Genomic DNA, 26,982 nt, shown 5'->3' with positions numbered 1-26,982 from the left:
TTATTGCCTGTTAGGCTCTTAGCACATCTTAGAATTTTATAGGTTTCAATATAATTTCACTTATTTTTGTCCTAAATGACATCATGAAAACTCAACTCTTTACCCAGGGAAATAAAAGCTGTGCCCATTTTATGGAACAGAACCCTGAGTCAGAGGAGCAAGGTACTGAAGGCCACGGAAGGGACCAGGGGTTTGAAATGAAAAGTTCTTTTAATCCCATGTCCGAAGAAAGTATTCCACCCAAATAGCAGGGTCGTGTGCCAGGGGCCCAACATGATCTCTGAGGGAAGGGAAGTGGTAGTTCTAAAGGGTGTTTAAAATATGACTGAAGGCCCTCAGATTTAGCAGTGCACTGAATGTTTTCCCTCTGACACCACAGAACTTCACCAGCAGGAGCTGACAGAACGGTTTAAGAGTCAAGTGATAAACATAAGAATTGGTGTCTGCCAACCTCCTTTAGGTTTTATTCTCAGTATGCACCATTAATTCTATTCACACTCATAATGGTATTTAAGAATGCAGATGAACTAGTCAGATGAACCTAGAAATTATACTTTAGTTTTAATTTGATGGATAGATGTTCTTATCGTTGAATTATCATATGGGCACACTGAAACCTTAGGAATTTTACAAGCCTCCCAAGTCACAATAAACACTAGTATAAAATGGACTTTCCCAGCAGCCCTTCTTCAATCTGCCCAGCTAAGACCTGAAACGAGATTGGCTGTTTAGTTGCCTGTTACCAGCCCTTTTGAGCCGTGTAATATAAAACCCCTTCTGTGAAGGCTGCACGTACTCAGAATGCTTGACCTCTGGGAACAGTGATTCTGTTGAACACTGTCTTGTCTTCCTGCTGTTAAACCGAGAAAAAAGTCAGTCTTCTCATTAATAATTGAGTGCATGTCCTTATTACACATATAAGGATTTTCGCTTTCACCTTGCTGTGTTCTCTATAGAGTGCAAGGTGAGAGAAAGTCTTTTCACTCTCGAAAGAAAAATGAAACAAAAAAGACAGGCAAAGACCTGTCACAGCTGTCTTACTGCTCAGAATTCTCAACAGTTGTGTTGACTGATCAGGAAAATCAGACCCCCAGGCCGGGGACAGACCCTGTCTCTCTGTGGGTCAGACCCTGCCCGTAGGCAGACACCATTTAGAATTATTTTAAATGAAGTGCAAATTTCAAGATGCTACTGAATCTGATTTACTAGATTTTTAAATTAGCTTATGTATTAGTATCTGGAGAATTCACTTTTTATAATTATGAAAGGTAGACCAACTAATTTAATTCAGGGTATTTTTTTCTGCTTAGTTGAATTGAGAAGTCAAAGCTCTAATAATTTTGAACATCTCTGAGTCATTCTCTCAAGAAGGTAGCATTTTAAATTTATAGAGAAAGGAGAGCTTATTTTAAGAACTACTTCATATGTAAAGATAAACTCAGGTGGGTTACAGATATAAGAATCATACTTGTATGTGTGAGTATATACAGGTATGTGTGTGTGTATATATATACGTGTGTGTATACACGTATGTGTATATACATGTGTATGTATATGTGTATATATATACATGAATGTGTGTATATGAATATTTTACAATCTTGGGTTGGAGAAGGCATATCCAAACCTTATTCCACAGTGAGAAACTACAAGACACTGACAGATTTTAATTCATAAAACTAAAAACGTTCTCATGGTAAAAGCCAACAAACAAATCAACAAGCTAAAAGTACTGTCACCAAAGTAAAACAACCCTAAAAACCTGGGAAAATGTTCCATAATACAGGTGACACGTTTTCATACCCTTAATACGAAGAGATGCCTTACAAATCAGTAAGGAAAAAGTGAGCACTGTAGCTATAAAAATGGACAAAGTCCAGAAAAGACTATTTATGGGACTTCCCTGGTGGCACAGTGGTTGAGAATCTGCCTGCCAATGCAGGGGACACAGGTTCGAGCCCTGGTCCAGGAAGATCCCACGTGCCGCGGAGCAACTAAGCCCGTGTGCCACAACTACTGAGCCTGCGTGCCACAACTACTGAGCCCAGGTGCCACAACTACTGAAGCCCACGCACCTAGAGCCCGTGCTCCTCAACAAGAGAAGCCACTGCAATGAGAAGCCCACGCACCGCAAGCAGAGAAAGCCCGCGTACAGCAACGAAGACCCAGTGCAGCCAAAAATAAATTTAATTTTTTAAAAAGGCTGTTTACATACCTTATCGATAATTGAAACTTAGAGAGTATTTTAGCATTCCACTTAAAGCTAAAAATGTAAAATCTTATTCTAAAGAAGTTACTGTCCAGCATGCGCACAATTCCATTGTATATCACTGTAAGGAACTGTAAACTGCCTACGCGCCCATCCGTAGGCCTTGGGTCCCGCTTGGGGCAGTCTAGCCTCTGGATACACCTGTAAGCAGTAACACAAGTAAGACGATGTTCATTGCAACATCATCAGTAATAGCAGAAGTTTAAGACAATCCAGAGTTCACCACTGTAGTACTGATTGAATAATAGATATACAAGCATTAAAACGGTAGGATATTATTCATAGAATATACTAGAATATTAGGCAGCTATAAAAGATGAGGAAGATTTCTGTGTACCGATTTGGAGCGGTCCAGGTTACATCACCTTTAAAAAGCAAAGCATAGGACATTAGTATATAGCTGCCACTTTTCTATAATGAAATGGGAAGATAAGATTAAAACTCATATCATATTTATATTATAAATTTTTATAAATTATAGTATAAATATTTATATAAATATAAATAATCATATTTATATTACATAAAGAAACAATAGAAGGATAAATAGAAACTAATAAAAATGTTTACCTCTAAGGAGTAAAGAGGAAGTAGGTGCAATAGGGCTGGGACCAGGACATCTCAATATGTCCCTTTTCTGTATATAGTGTTAACCCTGATTTATGCAAATGTGCCATCTTTTCAGGAATATCAGAACTTAGAAGACACAATAAAAGAAAATAAAAGCCACTCTCAAAAAACAGAGCAGCCAAGAGGAGATTTAGAGATAACCGCTGACAGAACTATCAGAGAGAACCTAAATATAACGAATTAATGCCAAAGGATCTAAGGGAAAACGTGGACTCCTCACATACACAGAAGGGAAGTTGGCAGAGAGAGAAAAATTAGAAGAAAGAGGCGGCTAGAAATACTACAGATGAAAATCATGGTGTTAGAAGTAAGGCATTTTGCTGTTGAGCTCTTAAGCAGACTCAGCATAACTGAGTGATAATCAGTGAGCTTGAAGATAGGTCCACAGAAATCACCAAACTGAAACGCAAAGAAAAAAATGTAAGAAATAAAAAGTGGAAACGAGCATTCAAGAACTGTGGGAAAATATCAAACTGTCCAACACACCAGAATCCTGGGAGGAAAAGAGAAGGGGAAGCAGTCAATAGAAGAAACATTTGAAGACATAACACCCAAGAATTCATAAAAATAATGAAAGACATTAAATCACAGATTGAAGAATCTCAGAAAATCTCAAGAAAGATAAGTACCAGAAACAAAACAAAAGCCACACACATCATTTTCAAACTACCAGAAACCAAGGATAAAGAGACAATCTTAAAGAAAGCTGGAGAAAAAGACACATTACATACAGAGGAACAAAAAATTTTCACAGACTTTTTGTCATAAAGTATTCAAGCCAGAAAATAATGAAGTAACATCTTTAAAGTATTAAAAGAGCAACCTATTAACCCAGAATTCTAGACTTAGAGAAAGTATCTTTCAAAAATGAAATAAAGACTTTTTTCACAAAAACAAAAGCAGAGAAAAACATTGCCATCAGACCTGTACTAGGAGAAATATTAAAGGAAGTTCTTCAGGCACGAATATGGGATAATACGAGGACAGAGACATCTGGGTCTGTGCAAAAAAAGGACCGTTCCATATCTGCGTTGTGATGATAGCTACAGGACCATGCGCCTGCCACCATGCCCGGAGCTGTGCGGAAAGGGAGGGATGCTGACAGTGGGCAACTGAACCAGAACTGGAAAACCCAATCCTGCGAAATCAAAAACAGAGGGCGGAAAATGGAGTGTGTGCCAGCAGCTCCTCTGTGGCGAGGCATAAACATTGATCCGGGACAGGAGGAGGGGAGAGCCCTGCAGCCTCACCCCCTTTTTGCTGGTTCACATCAGGCAACATAAGACATGCCCCTTGGCCGCTGGTTGGAGAGGAGATCGAACGAGTCGCAGGAGAGAACCCCGGCTGGGAGGTGAGCGCAGGAGAAGAGCCGGGAAGATGCGCTCAGATGGTCCCTCTGGCTCCTCACGTGCGCTCGGAGAAGGGAGCTTCCTTTTCTCCAGATGTACACTGACTTGGTCGTCTCGATGACCCAGACACCTGCCCTGTGACTCTCCTGGAATTCACTGGCCGGTAGCAACTGGTCGTGCCCCTTGGCTGCTGGGGAGGGATCAGGTCTGCTTCGGGGCCACAGTGGGGTCAACCCGAGAAACCCCGAAAGGCACAGGGCATGCAGGATCCATCTAGAACAGCTTACTGAGCATCCCGCAAGGCCACTTTCCCCATTTCTAGGGCCATCAATCTTGACTTTTCTGCTCTTTCCTGATGTGCAGCTCCCTTTTGAATTTGGCAGCCCCCCCCCCACCCCAGCTCCTAGCATCTCTCACATCCCGACCCCAGGCCCAGTGTATCGCAGGCTCGTCTCCCCTCAGCATCCCATTTCTGAGCATCCTCGCACCCGGGGCACCTGGCTGAGCCCCAGGGCAGATCCCTCACCCTCCAGCCCCTCGCAGCTTGGCAAGCCTTTCTTCTCACCCTTCCCAAGGCTCCTGGCAATCTGCCTTCCAGCCCTGCTGAACTCCCTGCAGTCTCCTGACTGCACCATCGGCTCACACTTCCGCGCTCCTGTTCACCCTTCAGTACCCGCTCAGGGTTCCCTCCTTCTGGGGGTCTTCCTGAGTCAGTGCCCCGCCGGGCACTTCCTGAGTCCTCTGCCTTTGCCTCTACCATACACGTGTCTGCTTTCCCTAACAGAGAGACGTCCTGTCTATAACAGCCATCGTATCTTCACTGTGTGGCATTTTATACGGGCCCCATACACACTGAATGAATGAAGAAAACTGACTTCTTATGAATCCCTAGTCAGGGATCATTGTTAATCAACTTAATAAGTGAACTGCTGTTAAGGGCACCAGTAAAATCATCATTTTTAAAGTTTCTAAAAGTAAAACTTATAAGTTGAAAAGATGTGTGAAAGCCCATTCACATTCACTCAACTCCTTAAACTCTCTAATAATTAGTCCCAAAAGGACCAGATGCTAGCCTCCTTGAAAATATCACACACCTTAAGTGTGCAAATCTTCAACCAATAGGGAACCATGTGCTCCATGGAGAAGTATTCTCTTTCACAGTTTCCACTGCTACCCATGGTCTGGTGGCTTCCACACCCTCCATTTCAGCTGGAGGAAACCACGGGGGTTTCTTCTGTGCCAGGTCACGTTAGAGCTGTTGCCAGCACTGCGAGTGTGTATTTGCAGCTCTGAAGAGTGCGACCTCCTGGCTTCCCAGGTAGCTGAAAATGTCTCTCATCAGAGACTGAACAGGAGGTAGGGACCAAGGGACACCTGGCGCTGTGCCCCTCAGGTCTCCACTCACTGGCGAAGCGATCCCACTGCAGGCTTTGCAGACTCCGCAGGCGTCTGTCTGTGAAGGAAGGTGGACCTGTTCAGCACTGTGGCCTTTTTCTGTCTCCATTCATGGATGTCACCAGGATCTCACCCTCACACCTCTTCATTTATTTTGATTGTTTCTCTAGTAAATCCTCCGCTTTTGCTTCTCAGACTGTGGAATCAGCTCTGTGTTGAGTTATTATTCTCTACTGTTTTCTTGTTTTCTAATTCAGTAATTATGCTCTTATTGTTAATTTTTTCTTTGTATTTCCTTAGATCTAATTTGTTATTTCTCTCATTCTTCAGCTGAATGCTTATTTAGTAGTGAAAGTGTTTGAGATTATGATGAATATTCCTAAGGGTGTACCTATACCTGCCTCACACATACCCTGATAGGTGATGCTTTTGTTGTCCCTACTTTCTGGATAGTCTGCAATTTTGTTTTGATTTTCACCTTTATCAGGGGTTTGAATGAATTAAATGAAGGAAAGATCAACTTACTAGGATAAATGTAGTAGCCACTAGTAACTATTTTTCTTCCTTTTAATTACTTTTTGAAACTTCAGTATTGTGTAGAGTTTTTAATACTGACCACCTTTTCTTTCCAGCCCTTTGGGCAGGGAACTTGATTTTAGAGAAACAGATAAAATATTGTTCTTTTTTCCAATGTTTTCCCATTTCTCATTGTATGAGCTCTCGATTCCCCCAAAAGTCGTCATTCCCGATCACTCTCACGGCTGCCTATGCATTCACTCACTCTTCAGTCTACCGCAGAGCTACTTTTGGCCTTTGTGCTCCCGTTCATCTAAGTGTGACATGTGCTTTCCAGCACAGAGCTGAGGACGTTTCCTCAGTTCACCTCATGCTGAACTGCCGGAGTTCAGATAGCATAATGGACAAAGAATTTGTCACACTTGAACAGTGAAGAGTGTTGAAAGCAATCACTCTTTAAACACAAGTCACTGTCTTTACCTCTGTGGACTTCAAACGTCTAACAGTGACACACAGATGGATCAGCTGAGCACTTGTGAGAGGTCAGACAGGGCTTTCTGTTAATAAACCAGAAGCCAGTGGCTGTCAAAGCACTGACTGTTTCCAGAGAATGCACTGAATAAAGAGATTAGAGCAAAGAGAGGCAAATCTGTAAGATGTGGGTGCAAAATTAAATAAAATTAAGCCGAATGGCTGAAGCAGCAGTGACTTCTACTAAGTCACATTATATGCAATTCTCCCGAATGTAGTAAAGATGATTTAGTCTATTGAAATCATCGTCTTCCTTGGTGTGTGATAATTAATATATGAATTCTCCATTTATTTGGTCATCCAATAAGTAAGTGTATGTTAAGGGCTGGGTGTGTAAATAAGATATCAAGTAAATAAATGAATAAGTGTACAGAGTGCCAGGATATTAACTAGGCATCTAAAACTAAACAATTAATTTTAAATGACAGAAATCATTTTCACAGAGTTTAAAAGTGAGGTTTTGATGAGCTAAACTGCTTTTGAAATAATCATTTTATCATGGTTGAAAGTGTTTTTAAAATCTCTCTTGCTGCGAAATTTGGCAATATGTATCCAAAAAACACTTATGTTCATTCTTCCCAGAGCCTCCAGTGAGAACTCAGTCTGGCTGGAGGCTTGGTGTCCGTCTGTGATACCGTGAGCAGAGGACCCGGTCATGATGGGCCAGACTGTGACCTACAGTTCTGATGTGAGCTAACCCTTGAGTGTTGCCTTAAGCCAGTGAATTTATGGTAATGTGTTATGCAGTGTATTAGTCAGGGTTCTCCAGAAACATAGGTGTGTGTGTGTGTGTGTGTGTGTGTGTGTGTGTGTGTGTGTGTGTGTGTGTGTGTGTGTGTGTGTGTAGAGAGACAGAGACAGAGAGACTAACTGTAAGGAACTGGCTCTCATGATTGTGTAGGCTGGCAAGTTCAAATTCTGCAGGGCAGACTGACAGGCTAGAGGGTCAAGGAAGAATTTAGGCTGTAGCTCAAGTCTGAAGACAGTCTGGAGGCACAATTTCTCTTCCCGAGGAGGTCAGTCTTTCCTCTTAAGACTTTCAACTGATTAGATGAGGCCCACCCACATAATGGAGGGCAATCTGCTTACTCAAAGTCCACCAATTTAAATATTAATTGGAGCCCCAAAAATAAATAAATAAACCATCACAGCACTATCTAGAATACTGTTTGACCAAATATATGGGTCCCACAGTGTAGCCGAGTTGATACATAAGATGAACCATCAGACACAGCAGTGGAAAACTAATACAGGAAGTCACTAGGGAACTTCCTGGCACTGCAGTGGTTAGGACTCCACGCTTTCACTGCCACTGGACCAGGTTCAATCCCTGGTGAGGAAACTAAGATCCTGAAAACCGGTGGCACAGCCAAAAACAAAAGGAAGTCACTAAAATATTAGTAATGGTTATCTTTGGGTGGTGGATTTGTAGCTGAATTTTTTTTTTTTAATATTTTTCAACTTTTTCCAAAAGCGTATATTAATGTTAAAAGAAGAGAAGATATTGAAAATCAGTTGTATTGTCTTCTAAGCCCCCTCGTAACCTGTAATTACTGTCTCTCCAATAATAACACTGCATTTAAATGAATCTTCTTGTGTTGTAAAGTTACAATAGTAATGAATTTATGCTCAGTGACTTCATGAGACTTTTCAGCTGCAAGTGGAATTATAATTTTATGTGGATTTTAAAGCCATAAAATGAAATTTATTCCCAGTAGTATTCCCACATTTTGTGTCTCCAAGGCTCATGTTACATGAGACTTACAGTAAGAGATGCTGGTGGAGAGATGCGTGTCATTGGGAGTAGTTGTGGCTTGGTGTTGCCACCAGGGAACCTCTTCCTTGATGGAGTGAAAGGGATGAGCATTTGAGGGTTACTTACCTGGAGTCTCTCTAAAATCACTTCTAAGTCCAACACCACAAGGAGTACTTGGAAAAGGAGCCTCCAACATACCCCTGGTCCAGACAGTCAAGGGCTTTCCCAGCACGGATGCCCCTCTCAGCATCGGGCCCCCTCCCGATATCGGGTGACTTTCAACTGTTGCAGAGTTCCCATACTGAGAGTTTTCCATCTGTCATTTTCCTGCACAGTTGATGTCATAATTCTTCTTTTTTATCTTCTGTGTTTTTCTCTACTTCTTGATTAAATTGAATGACAGTGTATGCTCATTTCTTTTTATTATCCCTGTAATTGTCATCCAGTGAATGTTCAACAAACATTGCTAGCTGACTGGGACCCCATTTATGAACTCTTTGTGGTACAGTTACAATCTTATTTTTATTTCAAATGGAGGTACATTTAGTGATTATCTCCTATCACGACAGGGTAGTAGATTCTACCATTGATTCTTACGTTTGTACAGTGAGTATCAAATAGTTATTAAATTCAGCATTTGTCATTAAACATTGCAATAGTCAAAGAACTCTTTCTTCTTAAGTAGCGTGTACCTCTTATTTTATACAGTGGTAGGTAATCAAATATTTAACCTATAAAATCAAGAGTCAGAAAATATAATGGAGTGAGAAAAATGGAAATACGTATTTAACTGCCTCCGTGGTATTTAATCTCAGGTGCTAATAGGGAAAATACTGGAACAAAGGTGACAATTGCAGGGTAGAACAGAATGTGTTCTCCCTACATACCCCGTCCTCTGCGCACACCAGCTGACGTGGAGTTTATTTATTCGATGTGGTCTCCGTTACCAGACTTCCCTCTAAGTCTCCTGAGAGCACAGAACACGTTATCCTGACACAGAGTAGGTGCTTAATAATATTTGGTGGATGGAATTGCTTATGAGGAAGTTTTAGCTGGGGCCAATTATGTGTGGTTATTAGAGATGATTTTTACTGTAACTTTGTGTCCCATGCAGCTCCTTTGTGAGGCTAATAATTCTCTTTAAAAATTTTTAAAAATTTTAAAATTCTCTTTAAAAAAAATAATTCTCTTTAAAAATTCTCTTTAAAAAAAAATGAAGGTCATACAGAGCCACTGAAGATTTCAAGGAGGCTAGCAGGTTTCTATTCTAGAGAGATCAGTCTGTCTGGGCGGACACAATTAGGTGTCTATCAGGAAATCCAGATGACTTGTCAGGGGCTGCCTTAGTGATGGCAGTCGGGGTGGAGAAAATATGTTGGGAGGTACACATGTTAGGGACAGAGCCGGACACGGGAGCAGGCACAGGCGCACCCCCAAGGCTGTGACTTGGGCGGGGCTGGGGGTGTGAGTCAGTGAGAGGGGGAGGCTGGCAGGAGAAGCAGACGTCGGGAAGGTGCTGAGTCCAGCCTGGACACACTGAGTCTACAGTGGCGGAGAGGAGTGGCCCCCGCGGTCCTGGTGACCAGGTAAGAGACCAGACCTCCCAGACCCGGTGCTGCCTACCTGCCGAGTGCCCGCTCTCTCTACCTTCTGGGCCTGGTGGAGGGGTGGGCACGGTGGGGACATGTCAGAAAGACACAGACTGAACTGAAGGAGCCCCAGTGGCCAAAACTAGGACAGTTTGAGCCACAGAAGAAATAATAAAGGTATTGGATTGTCATCCACAAAAGAAGCGCCCGTGAGTCCATACTAATATTTGCAAAGCACTGAATACATAAATGACGGGGAAGCAGGATAGTGCTTTCTTGCAGTAGAATTTTTAACATAGGAGGATTAGGGGAAAGAAAAGCATGCCCGGGCCGGCACCACCACGTTAACTGACGCAGCAAGAGCGACCGATGGGCGAGCGAAGGCTCATGTCTGCTTGGCCTCAAGATATCTGCCTACGAGACGTGTATTAGTTATCAAGGGAACAGTAGAAATGTCACAGTGGAGAGCCAGAAGGACCCTCCCCCACTTAACCAGGTAATTAGGGTTGCAATCAACCCTCTGAGATGCAAAGACATCATACGCCCTGGATACGATGCACAGAGCAAGCTTCTGAGGGGTTCTCACCAGAAATGCATCACCTCCGCCTGATGATGGAAAAAGTCCACACCCCAGGTGAGGGGATAGTTACATAATAAGTGATGAACACTCTTCCAGAGCGTCCGTCATGACAGACAAGGGCGGACAGGCGAGTCGTCACAGGTTGGAGGAGATTCAGGAGCCGGGACAACCAAATGCAGCCTGGGATGGATCCTGGACCATGAACAGATCACTCGTGGGAAAGCTGGTCAAATTCTAATAAGTTCCAATTTCCTGGTGTTTCTGACTATACTACAATTATGTAAGATGTGAACATTAAGGAGAGGTGGGGGAAGGGTGTATGGAAACATTCTGCAATATTCTTGGAACTTTTTGTAGGTTCAAAATTATTGCAAAGCATTGTTTGTAGTTAATGATATGCTGTGGCTGGTAAATGTCACTGAAATCGGGTCTTTCTTCAGCAATTCCGCCACCGTTTACACATCACTGCTTGGAGGTCATGGCTGATCCAGTATCTTTAGCTCTGAAGGTGAAAGGCTCAAGCAAAGTGGGGAATGTGCTGACTGATAAAACCAAAGCGTCCAGGGCTGGAGACACCCTGAGGCCTGCATCCGCAGAGGTCCAGGCAGCAGCCCTGCAGACTCACTCCTGCTTTGCTGTGTGTTTGCTGCATCCAGACCCTCCCAAGCCAGGGAGGGATGGCCACGGCCCATGCAGGCTGGCACTGCCCTGTCCAGTTCAGGGCATCTGTTCATTTGCCGTCAAGCAGATACTGACCGAGCGCCTGTGAGGTGTCAGGCACCGCTCAGGTGCTTTAGAAACACAATGAACAAAACAGACAGAAATCCCAGGCCTCGTGGTTCTTAGTGTGCAACAGAGGAAGACACGCCATTCACGTGATAACTAATCAGTAATAAAGGAGCGAAGGGCCTCGCGTATTAGAGGCGGGAAGTGCCACAGGGAACAATGATCCGAGTCTGGGGGTCTGGTAGACCTGCGAGTGTGGGTATGTGGGTGGCTTGGGGAGGGGGTTACAGTTGAAGTGGCCTGGTCAGGGTGGGCTTCCCGGGAAGGTGACAGCCAGGCGCAGGTGTTGGCATGAGGACCTCTGAGAGGATGTCTGAGTTCCTGGTGGGGAGCGGGGCATGCTGCAGAGTCACGGGAGAAGCAGGGTCCGGTGAGGCTGGAATAAGTCGCCAGGAGGGGAAACGTCGTCAGAGAGGCGAGAGGCGATGGGTTGGGTGGGAGGGCAGGTTAGCGGGGCCCCACCGTCCACACGATCATAAATCCATTGCCGCGTTACTTTGGGGGACAGAGGGAGCCAGTGGTTTGAGCAGACAGGTGAAGTCATCTAATTCATGTCTTAACAGCCTTAAGGAGAAAAGTCACCCATGACCCTGATTAGAAGGGTGAGGCCAACTTTGTCCAGAGCCATCACGGTGGGTGTGGCCACCACTGCGATGGGTATTACAGGGGTAGAGGGACCAGGCTCAACTGTGAACACACAAGGACAAGCAGGGGTTCCAGCCGGGGAGCAGGGTGGGGTCACGGATGGAAAGTCTCCAAGAGGAAACATCAGGGCTCAGGGATTCTGGCCAAACCCACCTTACAGGATTCTTGCTGCAGGCGGGCAGGTGATCAGACCTCACCTGGAGGAGAGTGGGGCACAGGGAACCCCAATGGAACCGGGAGTGAGCAGATATCGGGTGACGGATGCTGGCTACTCCGACTTGGCAGGATTCTCCCTAAAATTGGGCTCTTTGGGGGCAGAGTCAGGAGGCCGGGGCTCGGAGGGGCCCAGCTGAAGCCTGTCAAGGAGAAGTTCTTTGTCAGCAGGAACGCTGGCTCCAGGGTGGAAGTTGGCCTGGAGAAGCTGCAAGGACAGAGGCAGGGAGACCAGTCATGCTGCAGTAACCAGCCTTCCTGATTCAGGTGATGGAGGCCACAGCAGGGCAGAAAAAGCCACAGCAAGAAACAGTCAGATTCTGGGTGTGACACAGCAGAATTTCTGAGAAAGTCACCGTCCTCGCAGTAACTGTGCTGGATAATCCAGAAACGATTACGATACAGGTGCTGGACCCGTAGCAGTGCTTCCCGGGGCGGCCAGCTGTTTCCACGGCTGGCTGATTTCACCCATCACTCACAAATTCTCTGGGTTTTCCATTTTCTTCCACACTGCCATTATCTTGCTTCCTTTTGCCAACTGTACGTTGGAGTCATTGAATGTGGACTCTAACTTTTCTTTGATCACCACGATCCAAAGGTATTCAGTTAGCGTCGATTATCATCGTCTGTGTGCAGTCTCTTGCCCCCGAGAGCGTGAGCTCCGTGCACATGCAGGCGAGTTCTGTGTTTCGCGTCTGTGCCCAGTGCGGTGGCACCCAAGAGGTATAGTGGTTAAATACATAGGTAACAAGTTAATCAATGGTAAGGTATTCATCCAGTGTACCAGTTAGCCTGTTAATGGAATTAACTCCCTACGGGACCGCCATTACCTATAAGCCATACAGGTTGGTTAGCCCGACCAGCAGCGCTCGTTTTGTCCCATTTGGTAGGCGTCTTCTGAATGTTTACGTAGCAGGGACTCGGAAAGCTGGTCACTGGACCGCACGCCACCTCAGACGGGCCCCGAGAGTGCCTTTCCTGAAGGCGCAGGTCTGTCTGACCCACACCCCCGATGTCCTGGCCGTTGGTAAAACCGTTGGGCCGGGCGATGACATCAGTATGAGCGTCACGTCACTGATCTGGTGTCCTGTTTCCCCGCCCTCGGATGGGGCACCGAGCCCAGCTCAGGGCTGAACAGTCAATACGTCCTGTCTTGGTGATTATCTGTCTAAGGGACCAGGCCTGGAAAAGGGTTAGGATGCTTCTAAGCCAGGCTGCACGTTCCCTCATTGTTCTCCGGGCAGGATACACCAGTCAATATGTGACCGTTTAATGTTTGATGAGCTCCAGGGCAATGATTACACTCGAGTCTCCTCCGAGAGAAGAGTTCCCGACCCTGCCTCCCCGCCCTACAAGGACCTCAGGGCCCCATTTCTGCATCCCCACCTGCCCTGTGTCAGGGATTCCACAGTCACACGTCACCACTCTCAGCGCTCAGAGCAAAGTTGGCACAGGGGTGCCCGAGGTGTTTAAACAACGACCACACCGGTGACCAGACGCTCTGGACTCTGACCGGAGGTGGTCAGCATCTGTGTGGGTTCAGGCTTTCTCTCCAGGAAGCAGGGTTGAGTGAACTGTGCCCTGGGGGCCCAGCTCTAAGTGCTCGGTGGTTGCCCATCACGCAGATACAAACCTCGTCTCCCAGCACCAGCGGAAAGACTTTTCAAGAGTGTGTTTATTATTGTTTGTGGATGAAATAAACATCTAGATTCTCCAAAAGGTCCCTCAGTGGGGTTCCCTCTTCTTCTATCCAAGTAGACCTGCGTTTCTCAAAGTGCGGGCTGGTCCGTAGACCACCTGACATAGAATCACCTAGAATGTTCATTAAAATTTGGATTTGAGGCTGACCCCCCCCCTTAAATCCATCTTGGGAACGTGGCCTAGGAATCTGCATTATTGGCAAGCCCCCAGGGGATTGTGATACAGGTTAGCACTTCTGAGACCATTAAATGGATGTTTTCCTGCTGCCCTGACACTAGCCTTTAATATAAACCGGCAACTGTCAGAAATTTTAATAAAGAAAAAAGCTCTGTACTTGCTTAAAAAACCATCTCAAACATAGAAGAAGGTGCGGATGTAAATAGCAATGAAAGGATCTCAGGCCAGAGGAAGGTTCCCCTGCGATGGTCTCGAGAATAGTCGCTGAGCGGAGCCCTTGCCCAGCACTGCCGGAGGGAAGTCTGACGCTCTGTACGGGGCTCGTGGTGTGACGAGGTACATACTGCGGTCGCCTCTGTCTCTGAAGCCCTGGTAAGAGAAGTGGGATTGAGGTCATGGCTCGGCAGCGAGCTTCTCTGAACCTTTGCCGCGGCCTGAGTCACTGAACCGCGTACACGACCCTGAAGTGCGTGGGGCTGGGCTGGTCGTTGTCACAGGGAGAAAGTCTGGGTCAAGCACGTTAGCGACGCACTCAGCCTCACACTGCGAGGGTGGATAGAGGGAAATTCAGACCCCGGACCCAGGTCCCCTGGCTGCAAACCTCTGCTCTTCTCGGCCCGCAGCCCCTCCCTCTTTGCAGGGGTTGGTTGGGGGGCGCACGTTAAGGTGAAGCTGAAAGCCCTCCTTTTGCGTTTGTCTCCGGTCACGTGGATGGTGACGTGCAGGTCCTTTCAGAGTAGAAGGTTTATCACAGCCCGGAGAAGGAAGCCCATTTCCATATTCTCCTGAGGTCTTCTTGTTCACAGCTCAGAAAGCGGATGGTGGCAAGAATTTCTCCTGATTGCACCAATCGGACCGTCTAGTGAGACCAGCCTGTACTTTTTCCATTAGCTTTACAAACTTTCCGCATCCTTGTTTGCCTAAGATGCCGCTTCAGGGTAGGATTTTTCCACTTAGCAATCTGAGACCTTGCGCTCTGCTCCATTTCAGCAACCACCCCCAGCCCCGTGACTTAAAGTTCTCTCATCTAAGGGAGGAAACAAAGCACGAGGCCCTGTGCTGGCTCTGAGGCCCTGGGTCAGTGACGGCGCCAGAACCAAAGCTGACAGCTCTCTGCTCTGGAGAGAAACCGTTGCACGGTTTTGTATTCTTCTGAAATATTATTTTATCACACAGTTGTAATAATGCATTGCAAATGTTTTTAAATATATGTATCATACTAAAGTAACACGTGCAGGCTTTGGAGGTAGCGATCTTTGTGCAGAATCTGTAGCGCCTGCTCTGGGACCTTTGGGGCCTGGGTCCCCTCTCAGGAAGGATCCCCTTGCCTTCATGAAGTAAGTGGGTTGTCGTCCCTTCCCCAGAGAATCGTAGACAGCCTCAAAGGCGGTGAGCACAATGAAACCGTTTTGTGGTCACCTGTGCGGCCTTGGGGCCTCCCCTCCCCTCTCGGTGATGCCCAGGGCCCGTGAACACACTGTGAACTGGTGGGTGGGGCCTCAGCTTCCTTTGGAAAATTCCTCCCAAATCATCCACCTGAACATACATTTCACTTCAATTGACAAGTGACAGAAAACGAAATATTGTCCTTTTCTCGTCTGATTCCTAACAGCTTTACTAAGATACAGTTTATAGATCATGCCATTCACCCACTTGGCGTATACAGTTCAGTGGCGTGTAGTGTATTCACAGAGGTCCTTGTGATCAACGTCAGGACGTGTCTTCACACGGAAGGAGCCCCGCACCCACCGGCAGTCACTCCCCAGATCCCTCCCCAGCCACAGCCACAGCCACCAATGTGCTTTGTGTCTCCGCGGGTTTGCCAGTTCTGGATGTTTCATGGACGTGGAATCCTACAGTACGTGCCCTGTGTGTCCAGCTTCCTTCCCTCAGCATGTTTCTAAGGTTCCTCACTTTGTGGTGGGCGTCAGTGCTTCCCCTCTTTTTCTGGCTGAATGATATTCCGTCACATGGCTACGTCACCGTTTATTTATCCATCCGTCCCTTGATGAACATTTAAGTTGTTTCCACTTTGGGGCTCTTAGGAATAATTCTGCTGTGAACATTCTTGCACAGGTTTTTATATGGACGCTTATCTTCATTCTCTCGTTCCTGGGGGTGGAGCTGCAGGGTCATTTGGGAACGTCAGATGTATCCTTTTGAGGAGCTTCCAGACTGTTTTTTTTGTTTGTTTGCTTGTTTTCTGTTTTTTAACCTCTTTATTGGAGTAGAATTGCTTTACAATGGTGTGTTAGTTCAGCTTTATAACAAAGTGAATCAGTTATACATAAACATATATCCCCATATCTCCTCCCTCTTGCGTCTCCCTCCCACCCTCCCTATCCCACCCCTCTAGGTGGTCACAAAGCACTGAGCTGATCTCCCTGTGCTATGCGGCTGCTTCCCACTAGCTATCTGTTTTACGTTTGGTAGTGTATATAAGTCCATGCCACTCTCTCACTTCGTCCCAGCTTACCCTTCCCCCTCCCCATGTCCTCAAGTCCATTCTCTACGTCTGCGTCTTTATTCCTGTCCTGCCCCTAGGTTCTTCAGAACATTTTTTTTTTTTAGATTCCATATATATGTGTTAGCATACAGTATTTGTTTTTCTCTTTCTGACTTACTTCACTCTGTATGACAGACTCTAGGTCCATCCACCTCACTACAAATAACTCAGTTTCATTCCTTTTTATGGCTGCGTAATATTCCATTGTATATGTGTGCCACATCTTCTTTATCCATTCGTCTGTCGATGGACACTTAGGTTGCCTCCATGTCCTGGCTATTGTGCTCCCAGAATGTTTTTAAACTGGCTGAAACTCATCTTCTTAATAATGTAAATTTTCAATGTATTCTATACCATATTGTGCTGTATGTATAAATATAAATATGTTTGTATAAAATGTATCCCTCATTTTACCTTTTTAATTTTCTTATTTATATCCATTTATGCTTTCATCTCTGAAGGCTTACAGGCACATCATTTTGTAACAAGAGCAGATTTTTTCAGGAACCTTGATACATTTACATCCATTGGTGCTGCTAGAGTGTCATAACATGGAAGATAAATAATTGGAACTTTTCCTTAATCCTCGTCGTTCTTCCTGATTTTTTAATCTCTCTGCTTTCCTTACAGTGGAATCTAGTTCATAATCCTTTGAGCAATAGTGCCACCTTTTCCTTAAAATACATTTCATAAGTTGAACTATAAGGCAATTTGAATGGAGAAGAAGAAGATTTTTCGAAAGACATTGGGTCTCTTTAAATATATCCTTTGGAAAATCGAATTTTATTAAAATTTATGTGCCACCCAGCAAGCTCCTTGAGAACAAGGGCGAGTATTCAGTCATCTTGTTTCTGTCCTTGGCGCCCCATAAATGTGTGTTAGATGAATGACTCATTTTGCTGGGTAAACATATTTGGGGAGAGCATTTTGACACCAAAAAACATCTCCTAAGGGAGGTCGTTCTGCTGTGGTCCTTACTGATGATGTTGGTCTGCAGGCCTCTGGGTTCCTCTCTGTTTATACGGACTCTGCGTACACAGTTCACTAATATTGACCTCTATTTTGTGTCTCTTTGGAAAAATAAATTGTAGTGAAAGATGCTAGCAAATTGAATTTCAAAGAATAAACCTCAGAAATGCTGAATGTCAAAGGTTTAAGTGGATACCTTCTATTCTGGTTACACTCAGCAATTTCTAATACAAATATGGGTAGTAAGGCCAGTTTTGTGATATGTGCCTTAGAGGGTCTTGGGATCAACAGTGTTTTCAGTAAAATGGACCCGAGGAGCCTTTCAGTGGAGCCAGAGGGACCCTGGGGGACGCTGTTCTCTGTAAAAATCCACGTGTGGCTTCAGCTGCCACTTGGAATACTCGGCATCCATGAAACACAGTTGCGTCATCACACAGAGGGCTTAGAGGGTCATAAACTCAACAGCGGGCTCTTTAAATAAGCAGAAAGGACATGTATGAGAAAATAAGGGAGGATCTCCAGCAGGGAAAGAGCCTCACTGGGAACTGCCATAGTGAAGCCAGTGCCTGCCAGCCCCATTGTGCAGACACCTCTCGGTTTGACACCCCCGGGCTGAACCCCAGCCACATGACCTTGTAAACGAGATACCGCCGTTAGCGTGGACTCTGCTTCATGATCCTGGCTTTCACCCAGGTCTGGGGGAATGCATCTCATCGGAGGAGCATAGGTCATGTGCCCTTCCCCCGGCTCCACGGGAGTCTGAGAAAGGAACTAGTTAACGTGTGTAGTCCTGCAAGAAGAGCCCACCTCTGCCTGTCACAGTGGCGAATTCTCTAAACAAACAACAACAAAAGGACTGAGACGTCTGTGAGCCAAACAGATGACAAAGACCACCACCACATAATGTAAAAATAAAACGCCCCAGGTAGGAGCTCCGGAGACGTAACTCTGCTACAGAAAGCAGCCGTACACTCTGGAGTGTGTTATGTATGTGCTAGATATCTGTGTGAGACATTTATCTGTGAATTCACTGTATATGTATGAGATGTGCACGTGTAGCATGTATACATGTAATTAGACCAACACAAATGGAGAGAGAAATTGTGATGGAAACTGCAACGTTGCTAAGATGTTAATTCTCCGCAGATTGAGGTATCATTTCAGTGCAACCTCAGTCAAAGCGGATGCCATTCAAAGCAGCCTCACTTTTTAGAGAAATGGACAGGAAGGTTCTAAAATGTGTGTGAAAATGCAAAGGACCTTGGAAGAGCCAAAACAATCTTGACAAAGAAGAACAAAGTTAGACAACTCGCACTATCTGATTTTTTCCAGCCCAGGAACCAGCTGTCTCTTCAAGGATCCCTGTTGCCTTTCAGGAGAATGGTGTTTAGAAACCAAGATCTGGGCACTGGATGTGCTCTGGTTTCCTTAGCAGGCAGAGCTGGTATACACGCTTATATCTATAATTATTTACTTAGTCTACCCATCTGCGTCTGTATCAAGCCGAACATGAATTCATACCGATGTCTCTGACTATAATCTAATCCAACATGGTTCATTCTAGCTTTTCTCCCTCCCCTTGCTTGTCTGTACAGGACAGCTTTAAATTTCCATTGAGACTTCCTCTTTGAACCAATTCAGAAGACTGATGTTGTTTTGTTTTGTCTTTGTTTTTTCTAGTTGAAACACTCACTTTATGGTCGACTGATTGAAATTTATTATACTAAGGTGCTGACATACTGAGGTGCTATGCTAGTCAGCAACATTGTTAGCATGTGTCAGACCCTACTGACTAATTCACATAAAGATTTTATTTTATCTTTTGCCACTTTGTCCAAGACAGTAATGATAGCTTTAGTTGATAGATAGCAGGCATGTGAGTATAGCAGGAGATCCAGCTCCTGGGTCTGTTTTATTCATATATTAAAAAAAAGTTTGCAAAGTTGATAAAGGCATTTCATTGATTAATCCTTAAAACAACCGAAACCAAATCCATGCCAAAGTTCCTCAAAAGATATTATCTCTTTCAGACAAATAACCCCATTAAAAATGGGGGTTACTACAAGGAAGTAACTACAAGGAAGGCATAGTTAAGGGGAGGAATATTACCTACATAGTATTATATATCAGCTTTTCAGCATGATGGAGAAAAGGTAGAGTTCCTTCATTTAGAAACTGAGTCTCTTCTTCACATACTCTGCCAAAATACATAGTCTGACCAAAAGATGTAGGAGTCTTGATAATCTGCTCATCTTTCAATCCTTGCTAATAAAGATGAACAAATACTCATCACATGGACATCAAATAGTCTAATCCGATGGACCAAACAGGTCGCTTTTCAGAACCTGTTTTCATATCGAAATTGAGTCACTGCAGACCTAACTTTCAAATATTTGGGCGTTTTCCAGAAATCTTTCTGTTATTGATTTCTAGTTTAATTTATTTTGGTCCACGAACATACTTTGTATGATTTCTGTTCTTTCAAATTTGTTAAGCTTTGTTTTATAATATAGTCTATTTTGATGAATGCCCAACGTGCACTCACTTGAGAAGAATACGGATGATGCTGTTGTGGGTTGGAGACCATCTGCCCTTAAGACAGAGAGCTGTTGGTGTCAGAATAGACCGGGGCTTCTCAACCTCAGCACTAGTGATATTTGGGGCCAGACGACTCTTTTCAGTTGACGACTATCTGTGCACCATAGAGTTTTGGTAGCATCTCTGCCTCTGCCCAGCACCCTGCCCCCCAAGTTGTGACAGCAGAATATCTCCAGGCATTTCCAGTTGTCCCGCGGGAGGTGAAATCTCTCAGGGTAAGGAAAACTCAAAAAGACAGAATATATCAATGTGACAGAAGAGTGAGTCTAACCATCACAATTTAAAACTTCTGCCCACCAAGAGACTCCAATAAGAAGGGGACAAGGCAAGCCACAAAGTGAAGGAAAACGTTTAAAATGCATATCTGACAAAGGATTTGAATACAGAATGCATAAAGAACTCCCACAAAACAAAGCTATAAAGACAAATAACCCCATTAAAAATGGGGGTCAAAAGTTGAAAAGTCACTTCACAAAAGGAGATGTACAAATAACCAATCATCACATCATTAGTCAGCCAAGAAATGAGGAGTAAACTTTAACGAGACACCACTTCACTTCCAGTACAATGGTTCAGCTTGAGAACAGTGACAACCCAGAATGCCGATGAGCGTGTGGGTGAGGGTTACAGAAAAGAAACTGTCAGCGTTCCCTGAGTCCTGAATATGAGATTTGCGCATTTCACGTGTATCAATTTGTCTCAATTTATCACCATGTAATGGTATTTATTTTTCTATTCCTTGATTTCTGTTTTAGAAAAAATGATGTTCTTTTGATGACTTCACCTAGGTTTGTTCTTTTCAAAAAAATCAAACGGTTGAAATGTTTCGTTCGGACAAAAATCTGACCCGGAAAAATGAGGGCCCCATCTGAGCAGCCCCCCACCGTCAGCTCCCCCAGGTGTGTCCTAAGACGTTTCTACCGAACTCCCAGACATTGTGCATTAGGAACACCTACGCTCCCGTCTGCGTCCCCGACACCACGACCCTGAGCACACCTCCGTTGTAGCACTGCCAGATGTAAGAAAGACAAACAGTGAAATTTGAGTTTCAGGTCAACAGTGCATTTTTTTAGTATAGGGATGTCCCATTTGAGACACGTTTGGAACATACTGATATTAAGAGGTACTTGCTGTTCCTCTGAACTTCGAACTCAACTGGGTGCCCTGCATTTTTATCTGGCAGTTATTCCTCCATCTTTGCTGTCTTCCGTGCCTGACGCTTTTCCTAGCACCCGCTCGAGGAAATCTGCAGAATTTAGTGGGAAGGTACAAAGGCCTTACCGTGCAGGGGGTGCTGGCCAGTATAATAATACACGTGAGGAACAGAGGAGCAGAATCAGAGCGGCAGGTGCAAACGGTCGAGCGAGGCACGAGGGGAAAGTGCAGGACGCGAGGGCAGCCTCCGCAGAGTATAGGAAGTTCACGGACTCCAGGCTGCAAATGAACCCCGGACGTCAGCCACCTCCTCTCCGGATGCGTTTCCAGCCACGTGACGTGAGCGATTCCTCCGTGAGCCCCGCCAGCCTTCAAGTCAGGTGAAGGAACCTGATTCTGAGCCTGTTTCCTGACCCGTTTCAGAAGCCTCCATAGAGGCGGGAAGGTCTCAGCTGTCCCCAGGCCCCGAGTGCCAGGTCCTCCAGTGTCACTTTTAGGGTCTGAGCGCTTGCGTTGTCACCAACAGACACCCCGGCCCAGCATGGTGTAATTAGGGCACAAGCACACCTTCATCTCCTGCGACTGCAATTAAAGTTTAAAGGACCCTTTTAGTCTAAATATGGAAATAATCTGGAAAAAAATTTTCTGAAATCACTTAATTGCAAGCTTATGTGACATGTGTGCTGAAAGACATTAGAATAATTTCCATTTTGTAGGAGGAGTAGCGCACACACATCTATATCACACACACACACACACACTTTCTCACACCGCTATCTGTAATGGTGTTTAGAATGTTCCATTCTCCACGTAATGCAGTGAAGACAGTGGTCATATATGCGCGCCATTCCAGTCAGATTCCATTTATAAAGATGTAAAGTTGCCCTCTGTATCTAGAATAAACACATTTAGTTCGAAAAAAATTGTTTTCTTTTATTTCTCCTTCATACAACCTACTTAGAGTCTTTACTGTTTTTCTGAGGTGACAAAAAGAGAATTGTTTATTTTGTCTAAATATTCAAGCATATCCACGTGGATCTGAATAGCTGAATACAGAGGCCTGGCGTGTATTTTGTTACGTGAATTTGTTTTTACAGTGATCCGGAGTCACAGAAGAGGTTTGTGAGCCTGTGATCCAGCAAACCACTCTGACACAGTTTGCAGAGGGAGAGGAAGAAGTAGAAAACTAGGAAACCTCTTTTATACGACTCCTTTTCACTCTTTCAGCTTTCCAAAATAGGTTTCCAATCTCATTTACGCACGTATGACTGTCTAACGTGGGCATCATTTGAAAGGGAAAAAAACTGGAAAAAAATGTTTCATGTTAGTTTAGAAAACGTTCTGTGGTTTCCTCTTAAGAATTTCTGAGCCACCGGAAAGTCTATACATGAAGATGTATTTCCACGCCTGACAACTGGGATGTCGAAGTAGGAGGGAATAACTGAGGGGCTTTAAGGGAGCTTCAAAGTGGTATCAACTCCCGAAGACGGATTTCTGAAGAGCAGAACTCCGTCGTCAGGAATTGAGGGAGAGGGACAGGTCCTGGGGTCCTGGCCCCGGTTCCAGTGGGTCCCGGCAGCCCTGCCCCTCCACCGTCGACTCTCCTCCCCATCTCAGCTCCTGATGTATCTGGGGTCTGGGATTCCTGAGGCTCGCTGGCCTTCCTGGGCAGCATTAGAAGATGCCAAGCTATTAAAATGTTGAAAGTGCTATTAACCCTAATGAGGCACAGGTGGGTTTATTTTTAACTGTGTAAAACATTTGGTGATAGAGGACCAGACCTCCTGGGCCGTCTGCTTCTGTGACCCAGCAGCCGCAATCTTGGGGCTAAAAGCGTGAATTTCGGAGCCAGGCTGCCTGGCCCCGGAGTGTAGCTCTGCGTTCGCCCCGGGGGCACCTGGGCAAGGTGCGCCTCCGTCTGCCTGTTTGCACAATGAGGCCCTACCGTGTGGGGTTCCCGCGAGCGCTGAATGGGTTGGTGCCGGGTCAGAAGCTTGCAGGGATCCAGCATAACAGTGTATAGCAAACGTTAACTGTTGTGAGTCTGTAAAAACCACCTGATTAGCTTTCTATAGCGGAAGCGCTTCTTTAAGGGGCTACCCTGTGTTGGAATAAGGAGATGGTTGGGAGGTTTTTAAAATGTATTTGAAACGTAGAATCACAAATACATGGAATCGTGTGTGGGTCCCACCCAGCCACCACCGAAGGGGCATTTGCTGTAGTTCTGAGTCAGCCCCCGGCTCACGGCGCCAGGCTGTGGGCTGGAAATCTGGATACAGAGATCAAAAAGACACAGCCCTTCTCTTAAGGATTCTCAGAACTTCAATTTGAGAATGTTGAAATGGTGAAGAGCGGTGTTAATCAGCAGGGAAAGCTCTTCTGTCGGAAGGAAGGAAGCTAAAAGTGCTAACAGGTAGAAATCGTAGCGTGAGGTCAGCGATTCAAGGAGACAGAAGGAGAGGGGAACCCAGAAAGGTTTCGTTTTTGCAAACACAAACATGAGGCCGAGAGCCTGAGGGTCCGGGCAGCACACCTCCACACACACCACCGAGGCCGCGATGCTTAGACCCCTGCAGGTGACCTGGGACTAAACACAGTGCAGGTGAGGCTGACGAGGTCACGTCCAAGCTAGCCTGCGCCCCACGTGGCGGCCGTGGGCGCTGTGGGTGGTCGCACACCTGCCTGCTTCCAGCTGCGGGCCCACGGAGGCGTAAAGGGACCCAAGGCCGTGCTGGTGCAGACCCCGGCCCGGAGCAGCGGGGCTGACGAGGACGTGGGCAGGGGTTTGCACCCTTTACGAGCCAAGGGCAGAGCTGGCTCCACACTCACTTCTCTCCCATTCCCTTTCCTTTCTTTTCTTTTTTTTCCTTTGTTTTTTTGTTTTGAGTAGAGAGAAGGAAGGTAGGAGCTGGAATATGTTATACACCTGGTTTTAAAACAAAAATTATTATTATAAGTTATGATATAAATTATATTCTATTAATATCTAAAAATACATATTATTAATTTTACCCAAAGTAATGACTTTATAAGAAATGGGCTTTGCTTAATCAGAACTTTTCATTGAGCCCATTTTTTTCTCTTCTGCCCCATTGCTAAAGAAGTAAGGCACAGAGAAAACAATTTACATCAAGAATTTACTTTGAAAAACAAGGGAACATTCTTCAGCCGAATACAGAGTCAGAATTAGCAACCTGACACTTATACACATCTTTATACACAGGCCTGGGCCCTGATCCTATTTCATGTTCCCATTGTGATCTGCAATACGAGGGAAGAATAAACTCATTATCTGTGTCCACATTATTGCAGGTTGGGGTCAAATAAGAGGAATTCTTACTATATTGTGGAAAGTCTGTCCCCAAAACCTGAAAGGAGTTCGGTTAGTCAGAAACGTAAGCTAAGCCGCACCTTCTACATGCCAGACACCCTCAAGGTTTCCCCATACTTCTGACATTTTGCAAAATAACGAGAAGGGATACCCGAGGAAATAGATTTTTAAAGCTGTCTGAGAGAAGATGATCATTATGATAACCAAATACGGATGTGATTTCTCAGTCTGCTCTCTGCCTGTATTGCATGATCTGCACAACTTCTCATACGTTAAAACTGAAGGCAAGCCTTTGATTTTTTTTTCTTTTATTTTTCTGAGTGTGTACCATGATTTTTATGAGACTCATGGTTTTTTGGCCCCAATTCGCTCTTATGGTGTGTGAGTTACCTGTGCTTTCAGCCCTTTTTTATTCTGTGTGGAGCGATCCTAACGTCACTACCTGATCATAAAAAGTCAGGTTTCAAAGCAACTTTGCAAATAGTCTCCCCTATTGCTTTGGAGGAAATCGCGTCTGTGCGAGTGTCTTTCAGGCGTGTTTACGTGCGGCAAAGGTGTGTCCACCGCAGGACGAAGTTTGGTAACAGCCTCCGGGCGGTGCTCGCACAGGCCCTGCGGCGATGCTCACGGAAGCCTCTTCTCTTCTCTCCGTGTCTTTCCTGTAGCCAGAGCTACCTGCAAGCTGCCAGTGACGGGCCTGCCGGCCACAGCCTGGACCCCTCTGCCAACTACAGCTCCCCGAAATTCCGCTCCCGGAACCAGAGCTACATGCGGGCCGTCAGCACCCTCAGCCAGGCCAGCTGCGTCAGCCAGGTGGGGTCCCTCCGCCCTCCCACCCCGCCCTGAGTCGGCCCCTGCCAGGGCCGCAGGCCGCGAGCGGACGCACATTCCAGCCTGGAGTCATCCTGGCCTGGTTGCGCCCCCGGGAACATTATAAGGTTAATTGCGGGGGGCAGGGGCTGCATTTATGGCTCTGTCATTCTTTCTCCCACCTGCTCTGAGCCGGGGTGGCTGGCTAGCTGGCCGTCTTGGCCTCCGTCCCCTCCGTCCCCTCCGTGCTGAGCGGCCTCCTTCCCTGTGTCACGCCCCCCATGTGGAGGGTCTGGGTCCCACCCCGAGGGGACACGCAGGGTCTCCCAGCGCCAGCTGCCCAAGTTTGCTGGTGTTTCTGGGGATAGACACCCTCTCAGCTCCAGGAAAGCCGGCAAGGTCACACCCTCCCTTATGCTTTGAAGATGCCAGGTGGCAGGTGTGTCCAAACCTTCCCCTTGGCTTCTTACTGCTTGAGGGAGACGGAGGCCCCAGATGGAAGAGGAGGACCTGCCGGGGGGCCTCGCCGCGTCCCTACAGACCTTCTCCCTCTTCCCCATTGACCCGGCCCTCCTCACCCCTCACATCCTAGTCGCCGCTTCGTACACGCCGCTGCCTGCTTCTCAGTGTGCCTATGACCCAACGTACGGCTAGTGCGATGGAATATTTTCAGTCTCGCCCTGGGATTCACAGTGTGGCCATTGTCATGGGAGCGGGCAAGCTCTGGGGACGGGACAGCTACGCCCACTCCCTGGGCGGGAAGACAAAACGGTCCCGAGGGGCTTCCCTGGTGGCGCAGTGGTTGGGAGTCCGCCTGCCGGTGCAGGAGACACGGGTTCGTGCCCTGGTCCGGGAAGATCCCACATGCCGCGGAGCGGCTGGGCCCGTGAGCCATGGCCGCTGAGCCTGCGCGTCCGGAGCCTGTGCTCCGCAACGGGAGAGGCCACAACAGTGAGAGGCCCGTGTACCGCCAAAAAAAAAAAAAAAAAGGTCCCGAGGCCGAGGGCGTGAGGGAGGCTCTGAGCTGCTCCTGTTGCCCCTGGGGCCGCGTCTGTGCTGAGGCTCCGCCTGGCCGAATCTCCTGAGGTCACGGTCCCTAGACAGTCTGCGTTTACTTTGTTTCTGCTCATCCGCCATTCGGATAATTCTGCCGATGCTCCCTTTTCCCAGGAACCCGGGAGGCTCCGGGCTGCGGCGGATGCTTTGTTGCACATCAGGACGGGTGCCGGGGCAGGGGGATGTCACGAGACCCGCACGGGGGCAGGGGGGCCCCCTGCATCCTCACTCACTGAAGGAAGGACGTTTGGTCTTCCTCCGTGTCAGGTCCTGCCGTCGTCTCTTATCTTTTTCTCATCTTTGAAAAGCTGTTTCCGTGTGATCGTAGCTTCTCTCTGTCATGCATCCTTTTTTTAAAAAAATTATGGTAAAATATACATAAAATTTACCATCTTAACCGCTCTTCAGTGTCCAGTTCAG

General features: G+C 46.2%; 1 protein-coding gene across 1 annotated transcript in view; it reads left to right on the top strand.

Moving 5' to 3' along the window:
- The window catches only part of DLGAP2 (DLG associated protein 2), a gene marked incomplete at its 3' end in the record, with an annotated part of 702,831 nt that overhangs the window by 623,827 nt on the left and 52,022 nt on the right, over window positions 1–26,982 (top strand). Inside the window, exon 8 of the mRNA XM_082680415.1 lies at window positions 25,362–25,509. Within this exon, the coding sequence (XP_082536541.1) occupies window positions 25,362–25,509 (148 nt within the window). The remainder of the gene's footprint in view (window positions 1–25,361; window positions 25,510–26,982) is intronic.

The sequence above is a fragment of the Grampus griseus genome (genome assembly GCF_964374135.1).
Source record: "Grampus griseus genome assembly, chromosome: 21".
In the NCBI taxonomy this organism is placed as follows: domain Eukaryota; kingdom Metazoa; phylum Chordata; class Mammalia; order Artiodactyla; family Delphinidae; genus Grampus; species Grampus griseus.
This window is presented reverse-complemented; position numbering and strand designations above follow the sequence as displayed.